Source organism: Symphalangus syndactylus, chromosome 15 (assembly GCF_028878055.3).
Source record: "Symphalangus syndactylus isolate Jambi chromosome 15, NHGRI_mSymSyn1-v2.1_pri, whole genome shotgun sequence".
Classification (NCBI taxonomy): Eukaryota; Metazoa; Chordata; class Mammalia; order Primates; family Hylobatidae; genus Symphalangus; species Symphalangus syndactylus.
In genome coordinates, this window is record NC_072437.2 from 97,780,540 (window position 1) to 97,799,997 (window position 19,458).

Consider the following 19,458-nt stretch of genomic DNA (forward strand, 5'->3'; position numbering starts at 1 on the left):
CGGATCATGAGGTCAGGAAATCAAGACCATCCTGGCTAACACGATGAATCCCCGTCTCTACTAAAAATACAAAAAAATTAGCCGGGCATGGTGACCAGCACCTATGGTCCCACCTATTAGAGAGGCTGAGGCAGGAGAATGGCATGAACCTGGGAGGCGGAGCTTGCAGTGAGCTGAGATTGCGCCACTGCACTCCAGCCTGGGCGACAGAGCGAGACTCCATCTCAAAATAAAAAAAAGTAAAGAAAAGGAGTAACAGTCAGGAAACACAGTGATATGAAGGGAAAAGGTAAAGATAGGTACAAATGGAAGAGTTAGGACTGAAAATAGAAGTTCACAATCTCTCACAATTACTGAAATCTGGTTAAGCTGCAAAAACTCAGTTCTCCCTGACTCATTTGGCAGCAAACTTTACCCAGATCTGTATTCATTTGGCAGAACAACTTACTCAGAACTGACTTTACATTATGCAGATTCTTTGTTATTTACTTGAATTGACTAGTCATGATTTGCTGCAGAAATATTAAGATATTTGATTATAACATGCTCCCCCAAACTCTGAAAAGGGAGTTTTAAGATTAGATGTATATGCACTATATTACCTTTCAAAAATTGCTAAAACCTAAATTTCAAAACACATTGATTCCAAGGATCTTGGTATAGTATTATGGTCCTGTAGTTGAAAAGATAGAAAAGTGGGAGCAACATGAAAGCACAAAGTAAAAAGTTGATGGGACCTAAAATGGGAAGGAGATGAAGGTGGAAGGACAATGCAGAGAAGTGGCCTAGCCAAAAACCAGAGTAAAAAGGTCCTCACATTTTACCCTCAGTTTCCTGAACCTACATTTGTATTCAATAAACTGTGAAAGGATGTCAGAATTCACAAAAGAAAGAAGAAAAGATAAGGATTCAATAAAAATTCGAGTGTCTTACTTTTCTAATTCTTCAGGATCAAATTTCCACCAAGTTTCAGGTTCATGAAACTCTACTCTGTATCCTTTTCCTATGGCCTACACAAAGGAAAGGAAGAAAACAAAAACCCAGAGAAGTACTTCTTAAAGTAAAAAGAAGGCAGACAGATAAATTTCATTTTGACGATACTATAAACTTGCTCGACCAAGAAAAATGATGCTTTATAAAATAATATGGTTTATAACAGTTAAGACTACTTAAACTGGATAAATTTTGATTACTATTCTCAAGGAATAGTAATTCCTTAAGATTACTATTCTTAAGGAAAGTCAAAACAATATGAGGCTGGGCGCAGTGGCTCATGCCTGTAATCCCAGCACTTTGGGAGGCTGAGGAGGGCAGATTGCCTGAGCTCAGGAGTTCAAGACCAGCCTGGCTAACATGGTGAAACCCTGTCTCTACTAAAAATACAAAAATTAGCTGGACATGCGTGCAGGCACCTATAATTTCAGCTACTCAGGGGGCTGAGGCAGGAGAATCGCTTGAACTGGGGAGGCGGAGCTTGCAGTGAGCCAAGATGGTGCCACTGCACTCCAGCCTGGGTGACAGAGCGAGACTCCATCTCAAAAAAACAAACAAAAATTAACAAGATGAACATGTTCCTTAGAAAACAGTATTCACAATTTTTTAAAAAACTAAGCAAACCAACAAACCTCTTTAGAAAACAAAGGACAAATGTTTTAATAATCAAGATCCAACTAGCCAAAATTTTAGAATGTGAAAAAATTGACAAGAATAAAAAATAAAAACTTTCTCATATTTCATATTTACCACTTCCACATATGGCTTCATTTCCCAAGCTTGTATATTAGTGTTATCTATTATAACTGGAGATCTTCCCTGATCGATAGCTTGTTTTGCTGAAATAAAATATAAATTTAAAAATAAAAAAACAAATTAGGTTAAAATATACAAAAGTTAAACATTTATTATTAAGAAATGTACTACATCTCTGTACTTAAAACCAAAACTGTAAAATCTCTTCAGTCAGTGTCATGAAAAAAAGAACTCCACTAGATTGAAAGGGAATTAAAGGACACAACCATATGCCAGGTGTATTCTCCAGACTGGATGCTGGCTTTGACAAACTGGCTCTGAAAGGCATTTTGCTGAACTTACAGCTAATAAAGCTTTCAAGTCTAGGACTAACTTTCACTTATGGGAAATATAAGAGATGAACAATTTACATCTGAATATAGACTAAGTAAGAGAAGAGGTGAAAAATTATTTTGACACGGAACGATGGAAATTATTAAATGAAAATGGCAAGTTACAAGACAGTAGTTAAATATGATCCTATTTAGGTCAAAAGATAGAGCTGGGGAAGACTTATGGAGATATTAAAAGTGGCACCTGTAGGTGGTAAGAATATTTTCATTTAACATTTTATCTATATTTTCTTTTTGGGAAAGTTATTGCAGATGATTATCTGTATTTTCTAATTTTCTACAATGTACAAATAATGCTTTTGAAGTAAGGCTTATGTTTTTGAAAAGTTATAGATTTGAGTCATTACTTACCAGCAAAACTTTAGATACCAAGTAGCTAAAAATCATAGTCAACTGACTCTGCGGATATTTCTTAGAACTATGGTCCTCAAATTGGGAGTTGCAGTAGAATGGAACTTTTCTGAACTATTATCTCCCATCCAAATGCCATCTTTTGCACCATGAGATAAGAATCACTGTCACAAGGCTGGGCGTGGTAGCCCACACCTATAATCCCAGCACTTTGGGAGGCCGAGGCGGGTGGATCACGAGGTCAGGAGTTCCAGACCAACCTGGCCAACACGGTGAAACCCCGTCTCTACTAAAAATACAAAAATTAGCCGGGCGTGGTGGTATGCGCCTATAGTCCCAGCTACTTGGGAGGCTGGGGCCAAAGAAGCTCTTGAACTCTGGAGACAGAGGTTGCAGTAAGCCAACATCGTGCCACTGCGTTCCAACCTGGTCGACAGAGCAAGACTCCAACTCAAAAAAAAAAAAGAATCACTGTCACAAGCAGCCACTGTTAATGACAGGAGTATGTATATCTCTGAGATATACCAGACAAGAAAAATAATTAAGAACCCTTGATAAATTTTAAAAACTAAGGCCAGGTGCAGTGGCTCACGTCTATAATCCCAGCACTTTGGAAGGCCAAAGCAGGTGGATCACCAGAGGTCAGGAATTCAATACCACCCTGGCCAAAATGGTAAAACCTCATCTCTACTAAAAATAAAAAAATTAGCCAGGCGTGATGGTATGTGCCTGTAGTCCCAGCTACTTGGGAGGCTGAGGCACGAGAATTGCTTGAACCTTGTGAAGTGGAGGTTGCTGTGAGCCAAGATCACACCGCAGCACTCCAGCCTGGGCAAAGAGTGAGACTCCGTCTCAAAAAAAAAAAGGCCGGGCACGGTAGCTCACACCTGTAATCCTAGTACTTAGGGAGGCCGAGGCGGGTGGATCACAAGGTCAGCAGTTCAAGACCACCATGGCCAAGATGGTGAAAACCCATCTCTACTCAAAATATAAAAATTAGCTGGGCATGGTGGCAGGCGCCTGTAATCCCAGCTACTCCAGAGGCTGAGCAAGAGAACTGCTTAAACCCGGGAGGCGGAGGTTGCAGTGAGCCAAGATCGCACCACTGCACTTCAGCCTGGGTGACAGAGCAAGACTCCGTCTCAAAAAAAAAAAACAAAATTAAAAGGCTGAAGCAAAACCAAATATCATATGTTCTCACTCATAAGTGGGAGCTAAGCTATGAGGATCCAAAGGCATAAGAATGACGCAACTCTGGAGACTCAGGGGGAAACGGTGGGAAGGGAGTGAGGGATAAAAGACTACAAATAGGGTGCAGTGTATACTGCTTGGGTGATGGGTGCACCAATATCTCACAAATAACCACTAAAGAACCTACTCATGTAAACAAACACCTCTTGTTCCCCAATACACTATGGGGAAAAAAAGGCTGAAGCAAAATGCAAAGATGTGGAAATTTTCTCAGGAGTTAGAATTCAAACCACTAAGTTCAACAGAATGAAAACATTTATACAGATGTCTAGGACAGACAGAATGCTAAAGGTCAATTAGAATAATCACTATGGGGAAATACATATTTGGGAGATGTCTCTAAATACCAAAAGAAATTTAGAATTTGGGTCATAAATAGGTGCCATCATCTATTAGTGCTAGCTTGGTGCTAGCACCAAGACACTATCATCTCCCACTGCTCTGTCTCTAATCATAGTGATCAAATCTTCCATTCAAAACCTTATTAAAATTATTCTCCTAATGTCTGATAGGCTCACACATCCAAGGAGTTGTGTTCCAGAAAAGAAGCTTTTATTGACCAAATAAATTTCTGATTTTAGGAATGGGGAGATTATCTTCTTTCCATTATCATCCAATACCACAGTCTAGTACGTTCCACGAAAAAAGAGCTCCTAAGAAAAAACATATTTGAATACCCAAAAATGGGAATAGTTTTCTTAAACAAATGAACTATCATACTGTAAGAAAGAGAAGAACGACACTTTGGAGATATTTTCGATTTTTAGGTGTTCTAAAATTAATTTAGATTATTTCAATAATAAACATGAAGCAGACAGATTTTCATAGAATGGTACGTAGCATTTAAATATATTCAAGTCCATATTTATTATTCTGTTTTAATAATAAGATACCATTATTCCATTTAGCAAGTATAATTAACATAATTCAAATGACATAAACATTTTAATGAAATATTCTGTACTAGTTTGTTTGTTTGTTGAGACAGAATCTTGCCCTGTCACTCAGGCTGGAGTGCAGTAGCATGATCTCAGCTCACTGCAGCCTTGACCTCCCTGCCTCAAGCAATCCTCCTATCTCAGCCTCCCAAGTAGCTTAGACTACAGGTGTGCACCACCACGCCTGGCTAATTTTCCTACTTTTTGTAGAGATGGGGTTTCCTCATGTTGCCCAGGCTGGTCTCTAACTCCTGGGCTCAAGTGATCTGCCTGCCTCGGCCTCTCAAAGTGCTGGGATTATAGGCATGAGCCACTGCACCCAGCTATGCTAGTACTGCAAAGAGAAAAAAAAAAATGTCCCACACAAATAAACTTCCTAGTTCACCAAAGGTATACTGGCTCTGCCCTGTCTATTCATTCAACTTATCAACTAATCTTGCTCCCCTTACCTTTAGGCCGGTAACTCCAAACATTTTCAGAATTGCAATACCATCATTATTTGATTTGAGCAAAAATGTTCTATGGCATTAAAAAAATAAAAAAATTAATTTTTTTTAGACTGCTATGCCACCCTCTAATATATTTGGAGAAATTCTAGAGAGTTATAAAATAAATACTAGGAAACAGTCTTATGATCAAACTTATCTGATGTTTAAACATTCTTGTGAAACTATAAACTGTAACTCGAAACCATCCTCAGCCAGGCACTGTGGCTCATTCAAAATTCTACAAAGTTTTTTTAAAAAATAGCTGGGTGTGCTGGTACACGTAGGTAGTCCTAGCTACTTGCCTGTAGTACTAGTTACTCAGGAGGCTGAGGCAGGAGGATCCCTTGAGCCCAGGAATTCGAGGCTGCACTGAGCTATGATTGTGTCACTACACTCTAGCCTGGGCAACAAAGCAACACCCCACCTCTAAAACACACACAAACATCCTCACTGAAATTCCTTACTGAAATAGAAAAGCATTACTATTTTTCTTGTATATATTATACTTTAGGGCAACCCTAGTTTGCAGCTTTGAGAGAAGTTCTTCATTACAGAAGAATTCTATTAAACATGGAAGGAATAACTAAACTAAAAATCACCACTTTGCAATTCTGAATGAAATAACTGACTCAGGAAACAATTTATTATTGGATAAAACCATCAGATATAAGGTTAATAGGGAACTTGATAGCAGACGGAAGGAAGAGGTTGTCCCTGTGCAGCTACTGATTAAGCTCACCATTACTAAGAATAGGACAACCAAATATCTGCTTGCCACAAAAAAAAAAAAAAAAAAAAAGTTGAACCTAATCAAGCCTCTAATCTAATTTCCATTCACAGAAAACAAAGAAGAGGAGCAAGTTAAATGGGTAACACCAAGAAGCAAATAGACAACTACAGCATGTGGAACACTCTACAGGACAAACAACCTAGTTTCTGCAACAAGTTAATGGGATGAGGGTTAAAAGAGGGAACATGCTATGGATTAACTTAAATAAAACAAAATGCATTTTGAGGACTTTGGATCCCAATTCAAACAAAATAACTGAAGAGATTTTTTAGAACAACAGAGGAAATTCAATTACACACTGGGTTACATGATCTGAAGGAACTGATATTTTTTTAAACGTGTGATAACGGCACTGAAGTGAAAGATGTGATTAAGTAAAAAAGTTAATTTGAAATGTATAAAGTATGATGTCTAGAATTTGCTTTAAAAAGAGAAAGGGGTAAAAACAAAAAGATAAAAGCCCATATACCAAAATCTTAATACCTGATAATTCTGGGTGATGGGTCTATGAGGTTCATTACAGTCTCTTTAATCTGTTTAAAATTTTTCATAATAAAAGCTATTTGTTTAATCATCAATCCATTCTTTAAAAATAACATAGTGTATGTATTTACTTATAGTTCAGATCAACAGTTTTCAATTCTAACTATACATCAGAATCATCTGGAGAACTTTCAAAACAGAAAGTATCAATGTTTAGGCCCCACCCCAGATCAATTAAACCAAAATATCTAAGGCTGAAGCCAGGCACACTTTTTTTTTGTCTGGTTTTTTTTTTTTTTTTTTTTGCTTTTTTTTAAACTCCCCAAGAAATTCAAAAGTGTAGCCCAGGTTAAGAACCCCTATTAATGATAAACAGAAATTGACCCATGTCCATCAAAAAATGTATTAAGTTTCTTGTAGAGCAATATCAATGAGAAAAACTTTTAATATTCACAACCAGTATATTAAGCCTTGGAAAACATTAGCATTATTCAAGGCGAAATAACTTTGGGACTACATAATAATGGTGCAGATTCAAAGTTCTCTGAATTTACTCATCAAGTATAAAATAAAGCCTCTTAAAATATCCGATGCTGCTATTATTTTACCAGCTTATACTGATAAACCATTTACAGTTTACAAAGCGTTTTATCTAAATTCTCTGCTTTTCACAGAAACCTTGATCAGGTAGGGCAAGTATAATTATCACCACCTCTAACAGATAAAGAAATTAGGTCTCAAAGGTATTTAAACAGCTTGCCTAAAGTCATTCAGCTGGTAAAAACCTAAGTTGAGAATAAAATCTAGGTCTTTTGACTCCTAGCCAAATATTCTATCCCGGGACACTTAGCCCAAAACAAACCTCTGTTCTGGTTCCAGTCATGGGCATCACCAAGTTGATTAACATTATACCTGTACCCATCTTGATGGTGAAAATAGTCATCAGTGCTGAACACAATGCCATCACGATTCTGACCAAGCAGAATTCTGTTAATAAAAGAAATCATAAAGGTGCCATTTACAAAATCTATAACCATCAGAAATAAACCATCAGAAATAAATATAACCAACTGAAATAAATCACACAGGAAAGGTTATTAAATGGATTTCTGATACTTACCTGAAAGTATATTAGGAACCGACCAGCACAAGAGTTGAATAATCTTACAAAGATTTCAGATTTCAAATCACTTTACACTTAAATCTACACAATTACAGATGCTAACTCTTTTTTTTTTTTTTAGATGGAGTCTCACTCTGTCGCCCAGGCTGGAGCAGTGGCGCGATCTTGGCTCACTGCAACCTCCACCTCCCAGGTTCAAGTGATTCTCCTGCCTCAGCCTCCTGAGTAGCTGGGATACAAGCATGTGCCACCATGCCCGGCTAATTTTTGCATTTTTAGTACAGACAGGGTTTCACCATGTTGGTCAGGCTGGTGTTGAACTCCTGACCTCTTGGATCCACCTGCTTCGGCCTCCCAAAGTGCTGGGATTACAGGCATGAGCCACCGTGCCTGGCCATAACAAAAACTTTTTGAAGCAGCATTTGTATTGCAACTTTTTAAAACATTATTTACCCAATCTCAAAATTATATCAACTATTATCCATGTTTTCATTTTAGTATATTTTTATTTGCCTCAATCTAGTGCAACAGGTAACCTAAAAAGCAAGTAAGCCTAAGCAAGCAATTCATTTGGAAAAAACCATATGTGACTCTAGACAGCTTTAATAAACTCATTTCCATGAAGCATATATGATCCTCTAGTGAAAGTCAGAAATAGTTGGAGGCTTAAGGTTATGGAACAATCTGTGATCCTCCAAAGTATAATCAAACTTTAAATTTTTAAGAACTTAAGTCGCTAAATGAAATTATTAAACACTAAATAAAAAATAAACTCTCAGTTCAGGTCAATGATAATCAAGCTTTGTTTTGAAAATGATACTCCCTTAAATTGACAAGACTAACAAGTACTCAGAACTCTCATTATCAATGACTCATGAAAGAAATTGGGAGTGTGCTATGATAGGGAAAATGCAGCAAGATAATGACTTGGATCCAAGAGCAACAACGAGAGTATTTTGTTGTTTCTCTCCTCTCCTTGAACCTAGGCATTTGGACATCACTGTATAATTTTGAGGGGATTGGTGGGATGCAAGGTGGTATTAATAGAAGGAATTGAGAGTAAAAGAATATTGGCCTGGAATGATTCAAGCTTACTTACTTCTCACTAAAAAAGTAGTAGGAAGGGTTTCAACTATTAAGATGACAAGTGTCATCTCTCCATCCCTCAGCTTATAATGGTATCATATACAGTTCTCCCTCAATATCCATGGGAGATTGGTTCCCGGACCACACTTGCTGCTCAAGCCCTTGATATAAAAATGGCTGTTTGCATATAAACTATGCACATCCTACCATACACTTTAACTTATCTCTGGATTACTTGTAATACCTAATACTCTACAATGTGAATACTATGTAAATAGTTGTTATACTGTATTGTTTAGGAAATAACAAGGAAAAAAGTCTGTACAGTTCAATACAGATGCAAGATTTTTTCTCAAATACTTTCAGTCCAAAGTTCGTTGAATTCACTGACGTGGAATCAACAAATATGGTGGGTCAGTGGTGTATTTTATAAAAATAAAATCACTTGTATCAAAATAAAACAATTTAAGTATGTATAGGTTGGTGTGAAAGTAATTGCAGTTTTTGCCATTAAAATGCCAATTAAAAACTGCGATTACTTTTGCACAAACCTCTATTTCCACTTACAGAATTACAGTCCAAATCACTTCAGACAAACCAAATGAAAATAAATGGGTTGGGTTGTGTGTTTGCTTTTTGGGGGACTGGAGTTGGATTTCTTTTTCAAGCAGCCATGATTTATCCAAAACATTGTGTATCTGACATATTTGGCATCTTACTGCTTATACAGATAACCTAGAATATGAAAATGCCACGATATTAGCATTCTAAAGCAAAACTCAATCACCCAAAAAGAGATTTTGATTGTAACTGATCATGTGATATCTAATTACATTCAACAGTACCAGAAATCCAGATAACACCTTTTCTAGATACTCTATGCTTCCTTTTTTGTTTTTTTTGTTTTTTTTGTTTTTTTTCCATTCTATTACTTTATTAGCAGGTCATTTCTTTTCTTTTTTTTTTTTTTTTTTTTTAGACAAGAGTCCCACTCTATTGCCCAGGCTGGAGTGCGGTGGCACGATCTCGGCTCACTGCAACCTCCGCCTCCCAAGTTCAAGCGGTTCTCCTGCCTCAGCTCCTGAGTAGCTGTGACTACAGGCACGTGCCACCACGCCCGGCCAATTTTTGTATTTTTATTAGAGATGGGGTTTCACCATGTTGACCAGGCTGGTCTTGAACTCCTGACCTCAGGTGATCCTCCCACCTCAGCCTCCCAAAGTGCTAGGATTACAGACGTGAGCCACCGTGCCCGGCACAGGTGATTTTTAAGATGTTAATAATATCATTCTACATGACAATCATATTTTTTGTATCTAAAAAATGGTTTAAATTTTCTCAAAATAAAAGGTGAGGGAGCAATAAAACAATTTATATCATTAAAACAAGTCAACATTACAAATCTCTATAAAGAACATTTTCTTAAATATATAAATCATAACTATAGTAAATAAGTTTAACCTGAAAAGACTTTTCCTCCCAGGTAGCATAGACTGTTCATACATCTTTTTCAAATTCCCTGAATTACTTCAAACCATGAAGCTTTATTTTATGGACTAAAAAAACACCTATATGAATCTAGGAATATCTGAATGTCATATCAAGCCTCTAAAGCAAAAATAAATTATTTAAGAACATCAGTATTTTCAAAATTCTTAGACTCCATCAGAACTCTCAAGTCAGGTACTAAAATGGATTCTCAGAATGTCAAAATTTAGAAATGTGAGTAAGTCAAATATTTAATTTTAAAAAATCAAATCTGGGCTCAGTGGCCACTTGATTTCTATTTTTTCAAAACAATAGCTATCTTTTTGAGAGCCTATTTTATGTCAAACATTTTACATAAATCTATGACCTCATTTAATCCTCATAAAAGCCTGCCAATTTGATAATAAACTAATCCAGGAGAAGAAATAATTTTGGCAAGTTAGATGGTAGTGGGAGAGCTAAGATAAAGCACCTCCTTGACCCCAAAACCAATGGCCTCCAATGATCCCTGCCTCCTGGTACTCACAACCTTGCATCCTCTTATCCTGCAGTATGCTTGGATTTAGTCCCCAGCTTCTAAGGAATAGAATATGATACAGGTGATGGGATGTCACTTCGGAGATTACTAAAAAAAAAAATAGCTTCTGTCTTAGACTTGAGCTTGCATGCTTTCTCTCTCACTTTGAAAGAAATCAGCTGTCTTGTGAATGGACAGAGGCCAAGTAGCAAAGAAATGAGAGAAGCCTCCAGTCTCTAGCCAGCAAGGAACTGAAGTCTTCAATCCAACATAGCTCACAAGGAACTCAGTCCTGTCAACAATCTTGAGAGAGCTCTTAGAACCAGATCCTTCCCAAATCAAGCCTTCAGACCAGAAACAGTCCTAGCCAACATCTTGATCACAGCATTCTTAGAGACACTGAACCAAAGGCACCCAGGTAACTATAACCAGAGTCCAGACCTACAGAAACTACAAGGCAATATATGTTTGTTGCTTTGAACAACTAAGTTTTAGGGTAACCTGTTACACGGCCTTGAGTAATCAATGTACTCTATACTTATAATTTCTCACTTAAGAAACAAGTAAACCAAGAGAACCTGTTCCCAAAACAAGGCCTACAAGACAGTCCATTTTCATGGTTTGGTTTTTAAATTTCTAAGAACTGAGCATTATTTTAATACTTTCATGTGCATTTACAAGTGATTTTCAAAAAAAAATACAAAATCTAAGTAAAACTGACACATCATGAACCCTTTTTCTCCTTATCTACTGAGTGCCTTTATATACTTCCTATCCTGAGACTACTTTACTGGGGTACTTCAATCTCTCAACACTCCCTGAATTAAGAATAAAGGGACCTACATGAAGAAAGATAAGTCTTTCCTCTGGAGTTAAGGAGACTTACCTCCTTCAAAAGAAGGGAGAAAAAAAAAGTCTCCTCCCGTCTCTCTCTAAACTACGGTAAGTATATTCGTTTCTGTAACTTCTATAACATCACAAACTTAAAAACAACAGGAATTTATCTTACAGTCCTGAAGGTCAGTAATACAAAATCAAGTTTCACTGAGCTAAAAACAAAGTGTGTGCAGACCTGTGTTCCTTCTGGAGGCTCTACGGAATATGTTTCCTTGCCTTTAACAGCTTCTAAAGGTTAGCTGCACACCTGGGCTTATGGGATGTTCCATCATCTTCAAAACCAGCAGTGCAGCATCTTCTCTCTTGACCTTTGCTTTTGGCCTTAACCCTTCTCTGACTAATTCCTCCTGCCTCCCTCTTATTAAGAACCTTTGTGATCACACTGGGCCAATCCAGTTATCCAGGACAGCCTCCCCATTGCAAGATCCTTAATCAAATTTGCAAAATCCAATTTACCACCTAAGGCAACATATGCACAGGTTTTAGGGATTAAAACATGAGTATATTTGGAGGGGGACATTATTCAGCCTACCATTGCAAATATCCACAATAATCTGTGAAACAGATGACAACAACAAAAAACTAATTTCTTAAATTCCCTCACTTTTTATTTATTACGGGGTAAGAAAGATCCCACTGTTTTACTCATTCTCTCAAATTACTTTTAAAAACCTCTATTTTCTTCCAGTTTCCTTGTTGGTTTTGTTTCTACTCTTAGTCCTTTATCCATCTAGAAGTTATTTTTGTGAATGATTTAAGACAGGGGCTTTAAATATTTTTCCAGACTGACAATCAAATATCCTATTACCATGTACTGAATATTTTGCCCTACTAATACAAAATGTCATTTCATCAAATATTAAATTCTTTTATATGTAGGTATGTTTCTGGATTCTCTTTTTTTTTTTTTTTTTAAGAGAGTCTTGCACTGTCGCCCAGGCTGGAGTGCAGTGGTGTGATCTCGGCTCACTGCAACCTCCGCCTCCCGGGTTCAAGCAATTCTCCTGCCTCGGCCTCCCGAATAGCTGGGACTACAGGCACATGCCACCATGCCCAGCTAATTTTTGTATTTTTAGTAGAGATGGGGTTTCACAATGTTGGCCAGGATGGTCTCGATCTGTTGACCTCGTGATCCACCCGCCTCAGCCTCCCAAAGTGCTGGGATCACAGGGGTGAGCCACCGGCACCCGACCTTTTTTTTTTTTTTTTTTTTTTTAAATAGAGACAGGGTCTATGTTGCCCAAACTGATCTCAAACTTCTGGCCTCAAGTGATGCTCCCCACCTCAGCCTCCCAAAGTGCTGGGATTACAGGTGTAAGCCACCACACCTAGCCTGTTCCTGAGTTCTCTAATTTTATCTATTTGTTCTTTTGCTAATAATTGCAAAGTTTTAATTATAGTAGTTTCTAAATTTTAATAGCTGGTGGGGTAAGTCTCGTTTTTTTAAACTGTCCTTGTTATAGTTACATACCAAACAAACTTTATAGGCTTCTCAAATTCATACAAAAATTCCTTTGGGATTTTGGTTAAAGTTTCACTGAATTTATAAATCAATTAGGGGGAAAAGTGACATCTTTATTGGGCTATCCTACCCATAAACACTCTATGGGCCAAAACTATGGCCAAGGCTATTATGGCCTACTGTCTCTCTCTCTCAGAATATCATCAGACATCTTGAATACTTACAATGTTAAAGACATGCTGATTGAGATGTGGGCAAAGACTAAATTAAGTAAGAAGAGGACTTGAACACTACCTCCAAAGAATATGAATTCTATCCAACTGCCTACACTCATTACCACATACCAAACATAAACATTACTAATTTTTTTTTTTTTTTTTGAGACAGGGTCTCAATCTGTCACACAGGCCAGAGTGCAATGGCATGATCACGGCTCACTATAGCCTCGGCGGCTCAGCCTCCCAAGTAGCTGGGATACCCAGGTTACCCAGGCTGGCCTTGAACTCTTGGGCTCAAGCAACCTGCCTGCCTTGGCCTCCCAAAGTGCTGGGTTTTCAGGCGTGAGCCATCATGCCCAGCCACTCTTTTAATTTGGTCCTCCAAATCAGCTCAACTCTGATCTACCAGTTTTCACTCTATTATTTTGTTAAAGCTTGTTTTGAATGTGAACTCCTATATTAAGCCATTCCTCACCTAAGAATATATGACTTTATATCTAATTCCAAATAACCAACACCAGTTCACTCAAAAAGCGCTGACCTAAAGAGGTACAGACCAGGCTCCTTGAAGTCAGGAGTCACGTATAAGACTACACAACCATTAAGCATTACAGTGAAGGCAAAGGAAAAACATACTATAATTTTATTGCTAGTCTGAGCTCTTATTAGTTTTTGTAACTTCTAAATCACTTAACCTCAACTTCCTTTAGCCTCTGCTCCTTCTATAAAATGAAAAAAACAACCCATCGCACAAGATTTTTATATATGAAAATACTCTGTAAATTGTGAATCATAATATGAATGGTACTTGTTGGTACTACATACAACTTTCATTCTTATATATCTATTCTTCAAATAAATATACATATTATATCTAATCACCTCTACCATCTCCCACTACAATATCTCCTTTAAATTCTATCGAATTTCCACTACTTTATTCACCTTTAATTTCAACATACTCCAATATGTTGTCTCAAATCTAACTTCTCTTCCTTAGGTTTCTTCTATACCCACTCTTGGTCAAGTGGTCCCAACTAGCAGACTCTTTCATCCAGTTTTCAAATTTCAATTATTTATTTTCTCTGATGGTATACCCTAAATCTAGAAGACAGCCCATGTTTGTGAGACCTCACTCCTAACTTCTATTATTATAGAGGTGAAATTTCATCTTCTCTACAAAATCCTCACTAAAGTAAAAGGAATCAAAATACAAAGACCAAAATTTAATTCTGGAATGAATTAATTCATTCACAAAGATCAGTTTATAATCTAGCTTGAAATATCACAAATTAAATCTTTCTCTAGTGTCTTTTCTCTGAAAAAAATGTTTATTTAGGTTTAGATTGCCTTGTCAGTAAATATAAAACATTTGCAGAATGGTTTCTTGGACCTCTCCAACCTCACCCAAACATACCAAAAAATTTTCTTTTTCTCCTTGTCCAGCACAAATCTTGAATCATCTTATGTAAACTCAAGATAATTTGTACTGCTTTCTTTACACTATTTTTTCACAACTGCATAAACATATTCAAGTGCATCAATAGTTTAAAAATGTAAGCAAAAAAAAAAAAAGGATTTGAAATATCTTGTAATACAATAAACCACCACCAGTTCTAATGCCAATTCAGGTATTACTCACTTCAAACTCCTGAATTTTAAGAAATCATAAAAGGGTTCCTTCTGCCAATCAATGGTATGAACATGGCACAGTGCTCAACACATTCAAAACTCCTTTCCTTGGGTTATCTCATTTGATTCCCAATTCCAGAAAAAGTAAGTATCATTTATTCCATTAACAGACAGCAAAACTTGCCCAAGGTGAAAAAGTGAAATAACTGGGTCAATACCCAAATTTTCTCTTTTTCTCACCTCCAGCTGAACTTGAAAAACTCAAATTTTCTAACACTGAGTCCAACTTTTCTTGAATAGCTGACTCAAAAGGGTATGCCAGGACAGTTCTCAAGTAGCATTTGCTTTCATCACTGCCATAATTATACATAGTGTTATCTATTTTTAAAGCCCTTAGCAGAATCTAAATATAAACATATATGCCAATTCTCCTTTCTTCTATCAGAAAAGATTTTTAAATAGTTACACTGTCAGATGCTATTCTCAAGTATAGCAAATTAAAGATTTTCTTCTACTAGAAACATAAAAGCATTTGTCAGTGATTACAAGTATCATTACAGTTTTAACATTTTTATTTCATTTTTTAGAGACAGAGTCTCACTATGTTGCCCAGGCTGGTCTCAAACTCCTGAGCTCAAGTGACTGGTCCACCTTGGCCTCCCAAAGTGTTGGGATTACATGCATGAGTCACTGCAGCCGGCGACAAATATCATTTATAATTTTTAAATAATGAATTACCAAGTATTCAGTTGGTATCCTTTACTTACCGAGACAATGTTGTTTTCCCAGAACCAGGCAGACCTCTTAAAAGAATAAGTAACTTCTGCAATTTATTTAAGTTTTCCTCTTGAAACTGCTGGTTCCCAAACCTGTCTGTTCCACTATGCTTGTCCATACAATGATCTTTCCAGCATCTTTCTCTGACTTCACAGAAACCATTACTCACATATCGATCTTGCATACTGCAGCCATTTCCAGAGGGATGAACACTACCCCTGTTGTCACTACAGTCAGTATATGCATTGTTCTGATCAAAAGTCATGCAATTCCAGTTAACATGACCATTATTTACATAATATCCATTTTGTATCTGAGAGTCACCTTGGGCTTGGAAAATATTTGATGGTGGATTTGGTGGAGCACTGAATCTTTGAATGTTTAAATGATAGTTCAAACTGGGAAGAGGGGGACCATAGGGCACTATAAAAGGATGTACTGACTGCCATTCAGGCCTGAAAGAAGTAAATGAAGTGTCACAAAATGTAGGTATTACTTGTCCATTACAGGGATATTTGTCTGGCTCCTTCCCCAAGTTCTGTTGATAATCACAATGTGATGGAATAGCTTTATTACTAAGATCTTTCTTTTCTTCATCAGGTTTTAAGAGACCATTATTATGACCCTGATAAAATGGAATAAATTGTTCCTGAGAAGGTTCAGATTCTTTACAACTGTTCTCAAAATCATCTTTTTCCTTTTCAAGCTCTTCAATTTCTTTGTAAAACTGGAATAATTCATTGTCAATCTCTGATTTTTCAGAGTTAAATTTCTGTTTCTCTTTTTGTCCTCCTCTGTCATTTATACCATTTAGAGCACCTGCCTCATTCCTCCCTTCATTACGTTTCTTCTTCTCAGGGGGTTTGTAAATGGGTCCTATAAATGCTTTACTTGTGCTATATATCTCATCGTCTGTGGATACTAATGGAGGACGTGCTTCCTGTAAAACCTGTGAATCAATGGATTCAATAACATCTGGTCTATTATCAGGCATCTCATCATGCAAAGGTCTATGCAAATCTGTAGTTTTGGTTTTGTTCTCCTGCAAATAACTATGTCCTCTGACATCAATGATGGTCACAGGGACCCAATCATTTCCAGTTTTCTCTTGGATTCTGTGAAAATCAGCATTACTATGATTGTGAAAAACATACGCCTCTGTAGTTGACTTCAATTTTTTACAGCGTGGTTCACTCGTTACTTCTTCTCTAGGTCCCAAGAATTTACCTTCAATTTCACCATAAGACATCTGAGAAATAAATAAATCATACAATTACTAGCTAAAATATTAAAAATCTAAATAAATGTTTCTTCAAAAACAAGAAATTAGACAAAGACATTTAAATTTGTGATATATTTAATGGTAACAATTTCCCAAAATACCAGTCACTTTTATAACCACTTATTATTTAAGTACAGTCATAATATGGTGGTTTATGGGAGAGATCTCGTTGAATATCCTTTTTTAAAAAAATATATATATATATCTCAACTTTAAACGATCCATTTCTGAATTTGGAAGACCTAAAAGATGTAAGTATGTCTGTAAAGTTGAATCAGTAATATATATTTTTATGATATACACAATTGTGTATTTAAAAGGAGATTGAAACCGCCAACACCAAATTAACACATACTCAAACTGGCTGTGATACACTGCATCCTAAGCATTTCCTTACTTAAAACCACTGTGTTTTTGAGAGTAAATAGCTCCAATTCTCTCCCAAACCTCAGACAACCAATCTCCTTAGCATCCAAATGTTAGATTAACTGAAGTGCCAGTCTTTGGAGACCCTTTACTGTGAGTAGTTAGTGCAAAAGAGGTTCCTAAATGGGTGTAGTGTGTTCATTTAAAAGGGGGGAAGAGATAACTTAAGTTGCAATGATAATAACGGAAATTTGTTTAATAAAGAAATCTGGTAACTCCCAAAGTTCAAAGCCTTCATCTTTTCCGAATAGTCTATCATGAAAATAAAATTTGCTTCCCTTTAGGCCTGGCAGAGTGGCTCAAGCCTGTAATCCCAGCACTTGGGAGGGTGAGGTGGGCGGACTGCTGCTTAGGAGTTCGAGACCAGCCCGGCAACATGGCCTAACTCCGTCTCTTAACAAAAAAACAATAAATTAGCCGGGCACGGGGGCGCGCACCTGTGGTCCCAGCTACTCGGGAGGCTGCGGTGGGAGGATCGCTCGAACCCAGGGGGGCGGAGCTTGTGGTGAGCCGAGATGGCGCCACTGCACTCCAGCCTGGGCGACAGAGGGAGACTCCGTCTTGGGGCGGGGGGAGGGGAATTGCTTCCCCTGAAATACCTTTGGGACCTCAAAGTACAACCCAGAGGCCTATTCCACCCAATTCTTCATTGTGCCACTCTCTGGTGTTCCTAACACGAGAGAAAAAGAAATGGACAAAAAGGCGAACTACAGAATGATGCAAGTAGGCCACAGAGCTGGAGGAAGACAACTGCGGAGAACGCCAAAAGGCCTCCTCTCGGTTTCTCGTTTCCTCATTCGAAATGTGTCAGAAAAGTCCCGAAGAAAAGCAACCGGGTTGCGTTAATAAACAGCGTGATCTATACACTATCCGAGCCCCATGCCTCCAGACTTCCAGAGTGAGCGACCCGGGCAAAAGTGCGTCATCCAGCTTTTTTGTCCCAATAGAGACATGCTCAGGTCCTGTCCAGTAATTCTGGAGGTCTCTGAGGCGCAAAAGTTGACACAGAGCTTGCTTCTACGTTTACAGCTAATCTAAAGGGTCCAGTCAAGAAGTGAAAGCGAAAAACACCACCACCGCCCCACCCTCACCTAAAACGGGGTGTCTACTCACCTTACTCTACCCCTACGCATTGACCTTTACCTCCCAATAAAACCTTCTTTTAGGAAGACACGAACCTCTGTGAAGGTGAAAGAAAAGCGGAGACACAGCACTAACGCCGAGGTCTGGAGGGACTAAAAACCCACCTCTCAGAATCGCGGTAACAAACCTCACCTCCGTACGCAAGATGGCGGTCACCTCTCGGTTACCCATGCCAAAACTAGGCGTTTGCGCCAGGCATTGTGGGAATTGAAGTCCGACGTTCACAGCGGCTCCGTAAACCTCACGGCATGGAAACTAGGTCTCCCAGAATCCATGGCGTGACAAACGCACTAATTTGGCAACAAAAGTAGACCGGAATTAGTTCCTAGATCTGGAGCAGGGAAGTTATCTAAAAACACCAACTTTCGTTAAAAGAAAGCAGCGACCTCCTCTGGCGTTTATCCCCGAAGGAAAAAGGAATTTGAGAACCTGGCGCCCCCAAATAGATGTATAATCGGCTCTCAGTGCATGCTTCTTAGAGCTTTCTAGAAGACAGAGAACCAGCTGACTTTTCCAACGGAACTCCACAGTTGGTACCACAAATTTGGATTCCGGTCGTTTCTACGAAAGACCACCTGACGTAATTTTAGGCTCATGCTTTTCTGTGGAAGGAAAGAATTACTGCGGCGCAGGTCCCCAGTAACAGATAAAAATACTTATGAACAAAATTGTTTAGTGTCATGTCGCTGTTTTGTTTTTGGAAATACAGACTAATCACTGAGCTTTCCCATTAAAAGAGTCAATATGTGCAAAGCACGTAGAACAGCGAGCTCCTGTTAAGAATAAGCGCTGTGTAAGTGTTTGTTGCATTAAAAATAAATACAAATGAAACAACTGGCAATCCTCAACTGAGGGCTCCTTTTCTCTTCCCACCACCTCTCCAACCCCTCCTCCCTCCATTGGTTCCCCATCCCCCATAATTTCAGGTCCTTGCAAGGAAAACTTAACATCTCTTCATATTTAAA

At 38.0% G+C, this 19,458-nt stretch overlaps 1 protein-coding gene across 26 annotated transcripts in view; it reads right to left on the reverse strand.

Moving 5' to 3' along the window:
• Positions 1 to 18,787, reverse strand: part of N4BP2L2 (NEDD4 binding protein 2 like 2) — a 115,978-nt gene extending 97,191 nt beyond the window's left edge. For 3 of the 26 annotated variants that reach the window (XM_055244902.2, XM_055244903.2, XM_063619286.1), the window contains exons 1-5: positions 18,626 to 18,784; positions 15,633 to 16,891; positions 7,305 to 7,429; positions 1,744 to 1,832; positions 934 to 1,010 (exon numbers count right to left, since the gene is read on the reverse strand). In XM_055244902.2, the coding sequence (XP_055100877.1) occupies positions 934 to 1,010; positions 1,744 to 1,832; positions 7,305 to 7,429; positions 15,633 to 16,891; positions 18,626 to 18,664 (1,589 nt within the window). In that variant the 5' untranslated portion in view covers positions 18,665 to 18,784. Of the gene's footprint in view, positions 1 to 933; positions 1,011 to 1,743; positions 1,833 to 7,304; positions 7,430 to 15,632; positions 16,892 to 18,463 lie in introns of those variants that run through there. The other 23 variants (XR_008651406.2, XR_010116097.1, XM_055244909.2 and 20 more) reach the window with 16 other exon arrangements.
• Positions 18,788 to 19,458: the final 671 nt, after the last annotated feature.